This window comes from Trichomycterus rosablanca, chromosome 5 (genome assembly GCF_030014385.1).
Source record: "Trichomycterus rosablanca isolate fTriRos1 chromosome 5, fTriRos1.hap1, whole genome shotgun sequence".
Classification (NCBI taxonomy): Eukaryota; Metazoa; Chordata; class Actinopteri; order Siluriformes; family Trichomycteridae; genus Trichomycterus; species Trichomycterus rosablanca.
In genome coordinates this window covers 40,611,256-40,627,758 of record NC_085992.1, presented here as the reverse complement: position 1 = coordinate 40,627,758, position 16,503 = coordinate 40,611,256, and the positions used below count along the sequence as shown (strand labels likewise).

The window sequence follows — 16,503 nt, the reverse complement described above, 5'->3', positions numbered from 1 at the left end:
CATCTGTTTCTCTGCATGCATTTTTAGCCTGCTTTCACCCTGTTCTTCAATGGTGAGGACCCCCATAGGACCACCACAGTGCAGGTATTATTTGAATGGTGGATCATTCTCAGCACTGCAGTGACAATAACATGGTGGTGGTGTGTCAGTGTGTATTGAGCTGGTATAAGTGGATCAGACACAGCAGCGCTGCTGGAGTTTTTAAATACCATGTCCACTCACTGTCCAAACTATTAGACACTCCTACCTAGTTGGTCCACCTTGTAGATGTAAAGTCAGAGACGATCACTCATCTATTGCTGCTGTTTGAGTTGGACATCTTCTAGACCTTCATCAGTGGTCACAGGACGCTGCCCACGGGGCGCTGTTGGCTGGATATTTTTGGTTTGGTGGACTTTTCTTAGTCCGGCAGTGACAGTGAGGTGTTTAAAAACCCCATTAGCGCTGCTGTGTCTTATTCACTCATACCAGCACAACACACACTAACACACCACCACCATGTCAGTGTCACTGCAGTGCTGAGAATGACCCACCACCCAAATAATACCTACTCTGTGGTAGTCCTGTGGGGGTCCTGACCATTGAAGAACAGCATGAAAGGGGGCTAACAAAGCATGCAGAGAAACAGATGGACTACAGTCAGTAAGTGTAGAACTACAAGGTGCTTCTATATGGTAAGTGGAGCTGATAAAATGGACAGTGAGTGTAGAAACAAGGAGGTGGTTATAATGTCATGGCTGATCGGTGTACATTCGGACATATAGTGTATCTCTGTGTAAGTAAACTGACATTCTGTCCATCCATCACATCCATCTCAAAGCTTTCACCACCCAAAAATGCATGTAGTAATGTTTAGTTAGCCAGTTTATTTTATCATACCACAATCTCTAATGCAGAAATATGTTCACCAAAAAAAAAAACAGTATTTCAGGCCATTGCAGTGACACCTGCTGCAGTTTCTATTCAGCTGCAGTTTAATAGCAAACAGGCAATTTGGTTCAGTAAGCAGTTTCTGCAGTCTTGTTCTATAGCTGGTCAGTGACTATGTGAAGGTGTAAACGCTAAGGTTAAGTTTAGAGCTGGAGGTGCATAATTTGAAAGTGGTTTAGTGTAATTGTGCATTTCTCAGCAAAGCTGTTATATAGAGCTTTACATACAGCAGAGCAAGCATGGCACTCTCTTTATAAAACTCTCTTTAGCTTGTTTAGTAATTACCGTCTGAAATGAATTTTCCATTTACAATGTCTTAACAGAGAACTAATCTATAGTAATCCCCAAAGAATAGCATTTAATTCCACAAATAACACAATAGATAAAAGTTTCAAGGACAGTAGGGGTATGCCAGTAGTAACTGGTGCAATTTTTTAACTGGCTTTTTCTGCTTCTTATTATTATTAATGTTATTATACATCGATGAGGCATAACATTATGACCACATTTCTAATATTGTGTTGGTCCCCCTTTTGTTGCCCCATACTCATACAATTTGAGCTACAGTAGCTCGTCTGTTGGATCGGACCACAAGGGCCAGTCTTTGCTCCCGACGTGCATCAATGAGCCTTGGACACCCATAACCCTGTGACCGGTTTACCACTGTTCCTTCCTTTGACCATTGTTGATAGACTGGGAACACCCCACAAGAGCTGCAGTTTTGGAGATGCTCTGACCCAGTCATCTAACTATCACAATGGCCCTTGCTCAAATCCTTACGCTTGCGAATTTTTCCTGCTTCTAACACATCAACTTTGAGGATAAAATGTTCACTTGCTGCCTAATATATCCCACCCACTTACATGTGCCGTGATGACTCATAATGTGGTCATAATGTGATGCCTGGTCGGTGTAAGTAGTAGTAGCAGTAGTAGTAGTAGTAGTAATAGTAAGTGCAGTCAAGTCGATTCTGTCTTCTTTTTGGGTCAGCTGGCTTTTAGAGTTCTCTTTCTCTATATTTTCTGCCCAGGGCTGTATCCCATTACACGGCTGCCAAGTCAACGAGCTAAGTGTCAATCCTGAAGAGCCGGGAAGACATCTTTTTGAGATAGTTCCAGGTAAGTGACGGTAAAGGAAGTTGCTTTGGCTGTTTAATTAATGCTGTCTGAAGTGCTTATGGATTGTCCTCAAGTTCACCTTTTATAAAAACAAGGAATGACGTGGGAAGGTCAGTGATGTGTTCTAAAAGCATACTGAATATTGTAGTCGGTGATCGACCTCTTCTTTAGTATGGTCCATTTTAGGTATTATTTAAGGTCATGTGAGATACAACCCCTAAAGATTCTCTCTTGTAAAAGTGACAGTTATTGGCTATTTATGAGCCTTACATGAAACCAAACAACTGCCGCAACTCTGTGTTGCAAATAAAATTTAATATTACGATGAAATAAAACCTTAACAAAAACTAAAATTAAACTTAAACTGAATATTCTGCCTGCCTGCTGTACAATATGCAGTATTTAATTCATTCATCTACAAATAAAAAATACACAATATACACTTTAGCACTGAAATACCTCTAAATAAAATAAAAATAGAGCAACACAGCTCAGCTGGTAGATTGATTGCCATGTATAAGCATGGATCCTTGAAACCTGGGTTCAATCCTAGCCCTTAATCACTGTTCTTGAGGGTTGTTGCATGATTCATTGATTGGCACCAGACCTACTATGACCCTGACCAGCTTAAACAGTTGGAAAAAGAACATTTAAATGCATGTATATCTGTGCTGGTATACTAATTTTGATTTGCATGTATCATCGGAGACAGTGTGGGTTTCCACTGGGTGGTGTTGTTTCCCCTGGCTTCCCAAAAATTACTCAAGACTGATTACTCAAAATTTCCCTTGTTGTGGGTAAGAGCACATGAATAAAATATTGTTCAATGCTTTGCAAGAAACTGGCACTGGTAAAGGCTCTGAAGCCTCCACTACATTGACCAGAATAAGGGGGTTACAGAGACTGAGGGGGTAAGAAACTAGTTAAACACACGTCATATTGCTGCTGTAAGCAATATGTCGTTAGATGAATCAGCATTCCAGGTCTTTTTTGAAAAATGGATGCCATGTGCTCCTAACGACCAAAGACGAAAAGGACCATCCAGACTGTTATCAGCAACAAGTGCAAAAGCCATGGTATGGGGTGTGTCAGTGCCCTTGGTGAAGGTCATTTACACTTCTGTGATGGCAGCATTAATGCAGAAAGGTACATTGAGATCTTGGAGCAACATGTGCTGCCTATTTGCATTTTCCACGCTGTCTCAACTTTTTCTGATTTGGGGTTGTAGTTTACTCTTATTTTCTTGCCACAGTGTGTTGAAACATGTAAGGCTTTGCTGTTTTTCAAAAAGAAACTTTATTTCTCTGTTTAGCATAGTGCAGATTGATGTAAAGTCTCCCCTTTCTCATTTGTCGTAAATAGCTGATGAAGGAATTCTTTTATCTTCAATAAGCAAATATCACAAGCCGGTGCTAAATCCATCAGACTTAAAACATCTACTGCTTCTGCTGCATGCATGTGGCCACACTTGTTTTCTAGCAATGGCTGTGGAGTTCATTTAAACTTTATAACTTTATAACCTTTATAACTTTATAAATGACTGGTCTAGCAATGGATGCATATACATGTAAAGCAATCATATTTATTAATATTAATATAGTTTTTATTTGCTTGCTTGCTTTGTACACTGTTATCAGAAACGTAACAACAGTACTCGTGACTCACAATGACTATTGTGACTATTGTGGACAACAATAGTCAGCAACATTAGTTACATGTGACAATTATATATATATATCATAGGTACACTTCAACTATGAAAGACAAAATGAGAAAAAAAAATCCAGGAAATCACATTGTAGGATTTTTAAAGAATTTATTTGTAAATTATGGTGGAAAATAAGTATTTGGTCACCCACAAACAAGCAAGATTTCTGGCTCTCACAGACCTGTAACTTCTTCTTTAAGAAGCTCTTCTGTCCTCCACTCGTTACCTGTATTAATGGCACCTGTTTGACCTCGTTATCTGTATAATAGACACCTGTCCACAGCCTCAAACAGTCAGACTCCAAACTCAACCATGGCCAAGACCAAAGAGCTGTCGAAGGACACCAGGAAGAAAATTGTAGACCTGCACCAGGCTGGGAAGAGTGAATCTACAATAGGCAAGCAGGTTGGTGTGAATAAATCAACTGTGTGAGCAATTGTAAGAAAATGGAAGACATACAAGACCATTGATAATCTCCCTCGATCTGGGGCCCCACGCAAGATCTCATCCCATGGGGTCAAAATGATCATGAGAACGGTGAGCAAAAATCCCAGAACTACACGGAGGGACCTGATGAATGACCTGCAGAGAGCTGGGACCAAAGTAACAAAGGCTACCATCAGTAACACACTACGCCGAGAGGGACTCAAATCCTGCAGTGCCAGGCGTGTCCCCCTGCTTAAGCCAGTACATGTCCAGGCCTGTCTGAAGTTTGCCAGAGAGCATATGGATGATCCAGAAGAGGATTGGGAGAATATCATGTGGTCAGATTAAGCCAAAATGAAACTTTTTGGTAAAAACTCAACTCGTCGTGTTTGGAGGAAGAAGAATGCTGAGTTACACCATACCTACTGTGAAGCATGGCGGTGGAAACATCATGCTTTGGGGCTGTTTTTCTGCAAAGGGGACAGGACGACTGATCCGTGTTAAGGGAAGAATGAACGGGGCCATGTATCGTGAGATTTTAAGCCAAAACCTCCTTCCATCAGTGAGAGCATTGAAGATGGAACGTGGCTGGGTCTTCCAGCATGACAATGATCCCAAACACACCGCTCAGGCAACGAAGGAGTGGCTCCGTAAAAAGCATTTCAAGGTCCTGGAGTGGCCTAGCCAGTCTCCAGACCTCAACCCCATAGAAAATTTGTGGAGTCCGTGTTGCCCAGCGACAGCCCCAAAACATCACTGCTCTAGAGGAGATCTGCATGGAGGAATGGGCCAAAATACCAGCTACAGTGTGTGCAAACCTGGTGAAGACTTACAGGAAACATTTCACCTCTGTCATTGCCAACAAAGGTTATGTTACAAAGTATTGAGTTGAACTTTTGTTATTGACCAAATACTTATTTTCCACCATAATTTACAAATAAATTCTTAAAAAATCCTACAATGTGATTTCCTGGATTTTTTTTTCTCATTTTGTCTCTCATAGTTGAAGTGTACCTATGATGAAAATTACAGACCTCTCTCATCTGTCTAAGTAGGAGAACTTGCACAATCAGTGGCTGACTAAATACTTTTTGGCTCCACTGTATATATATATATATATATATATATATATATATATGATCCGACATGATTCTGATCATGTCATTTTCTGCTCTCTACTAACACTCCAGCCGATTTAAACCGCAATTCACACAATGGGTAAATGTTACAGCCAGCTTCCGGTGTAGTGATGAAGCATCGCTCCCTACTTAAAATGGTGGAATACCCTATGTAGTGCACTTCACAGTAACAGATAATGTGAATGGAACGCTCCTCCAGAATTGGCGCTAATGATTGTAAGAACCGCTTTCTGAACCATTCTGATTGTAATTTTTAGTTAGAAATGCTGTTATTTGCATGTATTTAGTTTGCAGCGTCACACAGATGATTGTCAATGAAACGTTTGGCTTTTTAACGAGTTTGTGTATTACTTCACAACCGGTAAAAGTTTGGAGGTTTTTAAAGCACATTTACAAAATAACGGATTATATTCTTAATGGGGCAACACACAGTTATAAATTTAATAGCATCTGGAATAACATAAGCTAAGGTAAGCAGTATTATGGATTTTTTGCTGTGTTTGGGATTTTGGCCGCTGTGCCGTCATTTGCAGTGAAAACAAAACATCAGTTTAAGCTTTTAACTGGTACCCAGGAAAGTAAAGGCAAAAAGTAAAACGGCAAAATACAGTCACCAATCTGTTGTTGTTTTTATCTGAACTTACAGATTATTTGTTTATTTCTACGCTACATTTCCAGTATATGTTTTGTGTATATTATATTCACTTGTGACTTGACTCTAGCCTAGACTCATGATTTGACTCAGACTCGTATTTTGTGACTTCTGAACATCTCTGCAACAAGCACAATTATGTTTTAGTCACAATAGTACTATCAATAAATTTCTGAAATGCTTCCTATTTTAAATAAAAGATAAAAACATGGTCAGGTGGCTGAGCCAAGTCTTTTACATTATCTCTGCTGCATAAGTTTGTTTTAATGCTGCAGTTACAAGGAGTAAACATAGGCAGAATGCCAAATTACGTCATATGTGATTCGGAATACAGCCAAGTTAAAGTCGGGCACATACACAGCTTTAGAAAACCGTAAAAATTGATGTAGAGTATGTATCTGCTGAGTTACATGTTTATTTAACTACATTTTGTAATACCCTTATTCACATTTTCCAGATCAATATAACTTTTACAAGAACCCTTAAATAATGTAATTGAATCTGATGACGATCAGATTACCAAAGTGCAGATGTGCACTTTTATTATTAGGACTGCACCTAGAAAAGAATAATCACACCAATAAAGCCTGAAAGACATGAGCATTAGTGCAGCAAAACACAAACTCTGGAGATTGGCCCGGATGAAAGGATTCTGTTGAGGGTAAAATTGCTGGGATCTGCATTTTTGCTTAGTTGAAATCATTCAGCCAAGTGCTGTGTCATAACTGAGTGACTTGCATATTGGAGTGGAGTTGAAGTGGACGTAAGGGATTGTGTGCTTCTTGGTGGTCTTTCATCCAGGATTATCTAAGGCCAGATGAGCACTTGTCTACCCCCCTCCCCTAAATCACTTTGTTGTGGAGAAAAGGCAAGACAAAGAGACAGTCTAGGTAAATATGGCTACTGACTATAAAATGCTCAGTCTGGTGGTCGAGAATGTGTAGAAAGTTACTTAGATGGACTTAAAATTTTTACTTAGAGTAAAAATTTACTTGCTGTATTGTAGTAGCTAAAATGCATGCTAAAAATGACCTGGATTAACCATTAGATGCCACTTCACTACACTTTTAGTATAGAAACAAAAAAGCCAACATGTCTTGTACTAATGACATAATGAAAAACAATTTACCTACAAACGATTTATTAAAGCAGTAGGTGGGACAATCAAAACAATTCTTTAGTAAAATGTATTTGTAAATGAAACCCCATATGTGGGGTTGCATGTTTGAGTGGAGTTGTAGTGGAGTACATATTGGAGTGGAGTACTTTTTGAAAATAAGACATCTTTTTTCGTTTTTGTCATTTAGCAGATACTTATATTTAAAGCAACTCACAATTGTGACTACAATGTAGTGACTACAATGCATGCTTTTGTACACTGGATTAAAGTACATGTATTGCAAATTTTTTTCAGCTATGTGTTTGTAGAGCTTTTTGAATTTTGGTTACATTTATTATCATGTTCCCTTGACTGGTTATATTATCCAGTTCTAAAAAGCAGTTTTTGTTCTATACATCATATATCTACAAAAATGTATTTTTAGGTATAAAAAAGAAAATGTTTAATCTAAACATTCGGCTGCTCAGGTGGCACAGTGGTTAAAACATACACTGGAACCAGAGCTGGGATCTCATATACATCGTATCGAGTCTCAGCTCTGCCTGCCGTCTGGGCTGAGCATCCACGTGAACAACGATTGGCCTGTTGTTCAGATAGGGGTTGGATATTAAAAAAGCAGCATAGGGACTCTCTCATAACTAATGCAATTACAACCTCTGTTGGCTGATTGATGGCGCCTGCACAGAGACGGGGAAAAGAGTACTGTCAGGGTGTGTCTCTCCGCACACAGTGCTGATCCGCATTGCACTCGTCAAAGTGTAGGTGACAAAATGCATACGGCTGCTGCCCACGTGTCGGAGGGGGCATGGGTTAGCTTCATTCTCCTCAATCAGAGCGGGGATCGGCATTGGTGGAGAGGAAGCATGACGCAATCAGGCAATTGGACGCGCTAAAAGGGGAGAAAAATGCATAAACAAATATTTTAAAAATTAAAAATCTGAAAATAAAATCAAATATATCATATATTTCTACATATAAAACCAATAACAAATTTTGCAGTTGCATATTGTCCCTGCTGTCATTATATAATGTTATACATGTTTATATGTTGTCAGAAAATACGCACTCTTATGCAAATAATAAGTCATCAGTCACTTAGAGTTTAAGGATGACCTGAAAGCAGCAGGAGCAACACAGAGGAGTCACCCCTACAATTAACCATAGTCTCTAATAAGGATTTAGGAAGCCAAGTTACAAAATTAAAAGAAATTATGAACTTTCTACACCACCAAGAAATATTATTTGATGTATGTACTGTATATTTCTGACGCTATTTTTGAAGTTAACAAAGGGACTTAACAAAAACAAACTCACAATAAATAAAAATTTAATTAATTACCAAGAACAGTTACAGACATCATCAAGATTTCAAGACTGCCATAACTTCCATATCCCTTACAACTGGGTTTAGATACTGTTGTTGAAAAACATGAGTTAAAAATGAACATTCTTTTTGTTTAAAGTATTTTACAGGCAAAGTGGCTTCAGTGGATAGGACAATTTACTTTCATTTGCTTAAATTCTTTGGTCTCTACTTTATATTGCTTTGAATAGTGTATGTCCCTCCCTTTTTTTGAGTAGACAAAAAGGTGTTGGTTGGTTGTGAATTGACCACCAAGATACTCTTGTTGATCTCTCAAGATGGCTTTTAATCCTGAAGTATTTAAATTATACACAGTCAAATATATACACCAATCAGCCATAGCATTAAAACCATCTCCTTGTTTCTACATTCACTGTCCATTTTATCAGCTCCACTTACCATATAGAAGCACTTTGTTGCTATACAGTTACTGACTGTAGTCCATCTATTTTTCTACATACCTTTTTAGCCTGCTTTCACCCTGTTCTTCAATGGTTAGAACCCCCAGAGGACCACCACAGAGTAGGTATTATTTAGGTGGTGGATCATTCTCAGCACTGCAGTTACAATGACATGGTGGTTGTGTGTTAGTGTGTGTTGTGCTGGTATGAGTGGATAAGACACAGCAGCACTGATGGAGTTTTTAAACACCTCACTGTCACTGCTGGACGGAAAACCGAATATATCCAGCCAACAGCACCCTGTGGGCAGCGTCCTGTGTCCACTGATGAAGGTCTAGAAGATGACCATCTCAAACAGCAGCAATAGATGAGCGAACATCTCTGACTTTACATCTACAAGTTGGACCAACTAGGTAGGAGTGTCTAATAGAGTAGACAGTGAGTGGACACGGTATATAAAAACTCCAGCAGCGCTGCTGTGTCTGATCCACTCATACCAGCACAACACACACTAACACACCACCACCATGCCAGTGTCACTGCAGTGCTGAGAATGATCCACCACCTAAATAATACCTGCTCTGTAGTGGTCCTGTGGGGGTCCTGACCATTGAAGAACAGGGTGAAAGCTAAAAAACAAAAAAGTATGTAAGGAAACAGATGGACTACAGTCAGTAATTGTAGAACTACAAAGTGCTTCTATATGGTAAGTGGAGCTGATAAAATGGACAGTGAGTGTAGAAACAAGGAGGTGGTTTGAATGTTATGGCTGATCAGTGTATGAATTACTACTACCAAATATCTTAATGTAAATAAGTATTGGAACATTTTGACTGTTGTGGCTTAGTGTGTAAAATACTATTGATAACAGTTAATGGTTAAAGCATGTTTCACTACCACCATGCTCCCACTTTTGGGTCCTTTAACACTGCTCTAAACTTTAGCTTTGTATCCTTAATTCCTGAGATAAAGTGTATCAGTACAAAGCAGTAACAATCTGAACATTCAGCCTTTAACTGCACCATTGCTCCATGTTTAAACGTCCAGCTCTTTTCACCTCACATGCACTAGATGTCAGCCGCTTGAACAATGGCTCTTTTAATGACAGTCCTTAACACAAAAGCAGAATCAGTGAATGAAGTGAGGCTGCACAGTGGAGGTCTGAACTGAGCATGTGCTTGTGCCTGACAGTCATTTGGAGAGGGTCCATGTCTGCTCTGTAGAGCGCTTTACTGTACACTGTGAGCTCAGATAACACCACCCACCCCCACTTCAGTCCGGTACTGTGCAATCAAAGCATCTGTGCAGCAAACCATCTCCGTGTGGTCTGGAAAATGCCTGGTTAAGTTGGGTGTGCTTAATTAAAATGCTGTTGGGTTTAATAGGGGTAAAAAAAACATAACGGTGACATGCAGGGATTGTGGAAATATTAACCCACACCCTGTGCGAAGTGAAGTCACTTTTGCAGCACACACACACAGATTAATTAGCTCGGTGTGTTTGTGTTTGGGGGATGTTTGCAGTGTTTGGCAAAGATGTTCTTGGTGGTGGCGTGTCTCATGAGGGTGAGTGAGGGCAAACCAGAGCTCCACTCCCAGACTGAAGAGGTTGTGTGCATGTGTGTGTGCATGCATTTGTGGCTGTCTCTGCCAGAGCAGAGTGCAAGATAAAAGAAAAGGACGATTTTTTTTTCTGAATGAATGAATGAAGCGAATGAAGGACTTGTTTTTCTGGTTTCCAGCTGTAATGCTACTACTTTGGGATTTTTTGCTACTCTTGGTCTCTTTCCCTTTCTCGTTCTCATTCATTTTTCTTCAAGTGCCCCTGGCACATACCTGTGTGAAGGATTCACCTTCTGGAGGGCCATGGGTGGAAGTGACATGGCATATGTTTAGGTAAACCCTCGGCGGCTGCTGCATGCCAGCATGGGGATCAGCTGCTGCAGAATGCGTGAGTTCCACTCCGCTCAGCTTAAGGGTAAGCTTGCTCTACTCCACCTTCTTACTCAGGATTATCGTGCACCCTTTATTCTGTGCCTTTCTTTAGCTGAGAACTGGCACTGAACCATATATTCATAAGGAAATACAACACTTTATTGAGATATTAAAAATGTTTAGTAGATATATGGTACTTTATTTTTCATGGATCAGTTGTTTTTTTACTCTCTCAAAGTTTGATGTTAAAGCTGGAAACATCTGGACTGGCACATTCATGAAAGAACCTGTGGCTTCACTTGGGAGCTATTTTTAAGTATTTTTGGAACACTTTTAAAGAGCATAAGGGTTTCTGGTGGAATAGTCTTGCATGAGTATATCCCTGTAATTTGACATGAAATGTGCTGAAAGGTGTTCACTGCATTTCTGCTGCTCTCTGATCTGGCACTGTCACTTTAACTCCTTACTAACCAATCCTGCACGTGCACCTAGATATTATAGTTTTTTAAAGATACAACATTAAAGTATAACCACAGTTGGAACACAGTACAAAGAAAAGATTTCCAATGTTTCCAATTGCATGCTGTAAATCTAAACACGTGTAGAATTTGATGCCTGTAACATTTTCAAAAAAGTTGGGACAGAGACACATTTAGCACTGTGTTACACCACCTGTCCTATGAATTACTTCTATTAATCATTTGGAAGCCATAGACACTAATTTTCAATTTGTTCTTGCTTGAACTGAGATCAAGCTGCTGTGCTGCTCAACACTCTGTGTTCACCACTATCTGATTCTCCTCTTCAAGATTTTCAATTGAAGAGAGATCTGGACTGCAGGCAGGCCAGTCAAGCACATGCATTCTATGTCTAAAGTCACACTGTTGAAGCCCATACAGAAAGGCATAACATTATGACCACTGACAGGTGAAGTGAATAACACTGATTATCTCTTCATCACGGCACCTGTTAGTGGGTGGGATATATTAGGCAGCAAGTGAACATTTTATCCTCAAAGTTGATACTTTAGAAGCAGGAAAAATGGGCAAGTGTAAGGATTTAAGCGAGTTTGACAAGGGCCAAATTGTGATGGCTAGACGACTGGGTCAGTCACTGTCACTGTCTCCAAAACAGTCTGCATTGGTCAGTATCTATCAAAAGTGGTCCAAGGAAGAAACAGTGGTAAACCTGCGACAGGGTCATGGGCGGCCAAGGCTCAATGATGCACGTGGGAAACGAAGGCTGGCCCGTGTGGTCCGATCCAACAGACGAGCTACTGTAGCTGAAATTGCTGAAGACGTTAATGCTGGTTCTGATTGAAAGGTTTCAGAATACACAGTGCATCACAGTTTGTTGCGTATGGGGCAGCAAAAGGGGGACCATCACAATATTAGAAAGGTGGTCATAATGTTATGCCTTATCGGTGTATATACCCCTAATATGCATCTGCATAAATGGTGCATTCACACATATGCGAATTGCCCATGCCACGGGCACTGATGCACCGCCATATCATCTTTGGCACAAAGATAAAAGACGTACTGGATTACATTTTTGCCAAAAACAAGCTGAAACATGAACTCATCTGACTACAGGACACATTTCCACTGTCTTTCGGTCTTACGGTCTATCTGAGATGAGCTCAGGCCCAGAGAACTCGGTGGTGTCTTTCTCTTTGCATAATAGAGTTTTAGATTGCATTTCTTGATGCAGCAATTTTCCAAAGTATTTCTGAGATTGTGATTTTATTCATTAAAATAGTACGACAATTTCTGATACAATTCTCTGATGAGATTCTTTGAATCTTTTCACGATATTATGTCCGGTAGATTTGGCAAAATACCTAAATTATTTGCCTGCTTTTTGGGAATTGTTTTAAAACAGTAGGACCTGAATTTTCTATGATTTTTTTTTATGAACTTCTTTGGGTGTGTTCAAGGCATCAAATTTAAAATCTGTTTATATTTACAAAATACAATTAATGTTTTTTGTCAGTTAAATGAACGTTCGAAAGCATTAATAAATCAGTGATTCTTTTTTTCTAGAAATAGAGTTTGTACTTCATATTTTTTTTCAAATGTATACATTTATTTTAATATAAATTAAATAATTAGCACAACAATGACTCAAATCTACTTAAATTTCAGAATTTCTTTTTCTGGCACTACTGAAATGTGAGTAAGTACAATTGACAAACACACCATGTCAAGTTCCTCACTCAAAAGGTCAGATTTAATTCAGTCTCATCCTCAAGACGACTTGAGCAATAGATGTAATCTACTTATCAGAGGCTTGTTTACCTTAAAACATTTGCAGCCATTGTTCACCTATCATAAATATGACCAAATACCACAAAATCTTGAAAATCATTTTACCATTTTCACTTTATTATGCTGACCATATGATATTTAATGCAAATGTCTTAAATTGAAGAAAAATGGTGGTAAAAAAAAATCATTTTTTAAGTCTTTTTAAGACCATTATGAGTGGTTACTCTTACTAAATAACAGATTTCAAGTATAAATTATCTAATTGTATGCACCCCTATGGTGGTCCCAGTCTATTGATGGATGAGGCAGAGAATGGGTGACAAAGTGTACAGAGCAGCAGACAATGATTTAGTGCATCCATATGGTAGGTTCAGCTCACATAAAGCTAATGAAAGTGGCATAGTGTATGTTGCTTATGTATTGTCTCATGTACATAATCAGTCTTTGTATAATAATGTCAATAAGTTCACTATACACTCATTACCATAGATGCTCTATAAAGTGAAAAACACTGCCTAAAGCCACCCGCAGGAGGGTGGAAACATATTGGAGGTAAAATAGATAATTACAGTGTAGGAAATATGAGACAGAGAAATTCCTGCAGCCTCTTTACTAATGTTATAAGAGCTCTGTGGGGTAACCTGAGAGACTGAAAGCAGTAGAAAAACACTGCTGAGTTTGCACTTTTCATGTCTGGGTATCTGATTACTACAATAAAAAAGGAATGCCTCCCTAATTAGACCACATATATACACTGCTACCAATAATGTGAAGGTAGAAAGCAGAATCTATAGCTGCATCTTCTGGTTTGTTCAGTAACAGTACATAAACTAAGTATGAACACAGTATGGCATCTTTTCATACAACTGTTATGAATTCTCAAGGACATTTATGAGACTGGGCACTGATGTTGGATGGTAGGGGCTGATAATGGCTAGCATTCCAACGTTTCCCAAAAGTGTAGAATGGGATTAACCATTTGTTAATGACCTTAATGCACATAGGTGTCATAAGTAAAAAAGAAAAAGGGCTTCCTCAAAATGTTGCCACAGTATATGTTTAAAGTGTCACTGTTGCACATTGGAGCACTAAGATGCCTTTTTATCAGAACAAATGAGCCCAAAAAATGAACCATCTTTCCACATCAAGCTAACAGCTTTACCTTAGTATCAAGTAGCTGGTAGCAAGATTTATTTATTTACAGAACACATTTACTCTGCTCTAGTTTCCAATGTTTGTGTGCTTTACACCATTTGAAAAACCTACAAATAATAATGTACACCAATCAGCCATAACATTAAAACCACCTCCTTGTTTCTACACTCACTGTCCATTTGATCAACTCCACTTACCATATAGAAGCACTTTGTAGTTCTACAATTACTGACTGTAGTCCATCTGTTTCTCTACATGCTTTTTAACCTGCTTTTACTTTGTTCTTTAATGGTCAGGACCCCCACAGGGCCACCACAAAGTAGGTATTATTTAGGTGGTGGATCATTCTCATCACTGCAGTGACACTGACATGGTGGTGGTGTGTTAGTGTGTGTTGTGCTGGTATTGGTGAATCAGAAACAGCAGCACTGCTGAAGTTTTTAAATACCGTGTCCACTCACTGTCCACTCTGTTAGACACTCCTACCTAGTTGGTCCTCTTTGCAGATGTAAAGTCAGAGACGATCACTCATCTATTGCTGCTGTTTGAGTTGGTCATCTTCTAGACCTTCATCAGTGGTCACAGGACGTTGCCAACAGGGCGCTGTTGGCTGGATATTTTTGGTTGGTGGACTATTCTCAGTCCAGCAGTGACAGTGAGGTGTTTAAAAACTCCAGCAGTGCTGCTGTGTCTGATCCACTCATACCAGCACAACACACACTAACACACCACCACCATGTCAGTGTCACTGCAGTGCTGAGAATGATCCACCACCCAAATAATACCTGCTCTGTAGTGGTCCTGCGAGAGTCCTGACTATAGAAGAGCAGCATGAAAGGGGGCTAACAAAGCATGCAGAGAAACAGATGGACTACAGTCAGTAATTGTCAGTCTGGCCTATAGCATCAGGACAAAACTGTTATTGTTAAACATTTTAATTTCATAATTACACCCAACCTGACCTAGACAGCTCTAGCAACACAATCAAACTTGTTATAGTGGTGGCACCCTATAACTGTGTTGGTTTTCCACCTGATTTCACGCCCATTAGCAATGATTAAATTAAGTAAGTAGAAAAGAGAACCGCATACTTTGAGTCATGTAGAGTAAGCACATGATGACTTCAGGCATTAGGTGGATTTTTTTCCTGCTAATTGTTGTTAAATACTTAGACGTAGGCGCTGTGTGTAATACTCCTTGACAATAATGGCATAAAGTTGTTAGTAATGTTATGTTCTTGCTGATGAGCTTGAAAACATTTCATCACTTGAATGAAGTTACCTGTAAATTACAGCAGCTGTACATGTGTGCGTGGGTATGTGTGTGACTTTTAAAACAGCTGTTACTACTAATACAAAGATATCAGAATTCAGTATTGTTTGATTTGCTGGTTCAACTCTTAGCTGGAGGCCTCTTCTGTCGCAATAGTTCACCTCCCTTTGTCATGCTTATGTGGTTATTCAGAGGAAATGACTAGCTTTGTTTAAAATCCACACACCCTCTACTTCGGTATGGAAGCAGATTCAATGACGGTGGTGCTTGGTTTGGGTATGAGCTAACATGAGCACGTCATAACCCTGTCATGTCAGATGTCATATGGTGTAATTAAGCTACATTTAAAGGGTTTTGAGCATTAACTGCCCATTTAAGGTCTTGCTATAACATGTTTATAGAATTTGACTTGGCCACTGCTTGGCCACTATTGTCCAGCTGCATAACCCAACTGCGCTTCAGCTTTGTGTCACAAACTGACTCATCCAGTCACCCCCACCATTTGTTTGTTCCATTTTATTTATGCATTTTCTCCCATTTTCGTCCCAATTTAGCGTAGTCAATTTGTCTTCTGCTGCTGGGGGATCCCTGATTGCAGTCAAGGTGGGTATATTGCTGCTCACGCCTTCTCCGATCCGTGCACAGCCCTTAGCGGAACACTTTTTTACCTATGCACTCTGCACAGGCGCCTCTCTATCTGCCAATCAGGGTCCTTACACAGCGTTTAAAGACCCCACCCACATAGTCCGGTCAAACCGCCCTAGCAGAGACGTGTCTGCTGCAGAGACGTGACACTGCTTCCAGAGGCAGCCCAGAGGCGGACATGTCTGCTGCAGGCATTGCCAATTGAACAGAGGAGTTCAGAATCTCAGCGCTGGTGTGCTAGTGGAATATCCTGTTGCACCACCTGGGTGCCGCCCCCACCATTTATGACTGTTGGTATGGTATGATATGGTATGGTATGGTATGGTGTAATGCAGTGTTTGCTCTACACCAGATTTAACAAGACCCATGT

The 16,503-nt window shown here is 39.7% G+C and overlaps 1 protein-coding gene across 1 annotated transcript in view; it reads left to right on the top strand.

Moving 5' to 3' along the window:
- The window catches only part of arhgap22 (Rho GTPase activating protein 22), a 56,498-nt gene that overhangs the window by 18,243 nt on the left and 21,752 nt on the right, over positions 1-16,503 (top strand). The window contains exon 3 of the mRNA XM_062995206.1: positions 1,961-2,048. Within this exon, the coding sequence (XP_062851276.1) occupies positions 1,961-2,048 (88 nt within the window). The remainder of the gene's footprint in view (positions 1-1,960; positions 2,049-16,503) is intronic.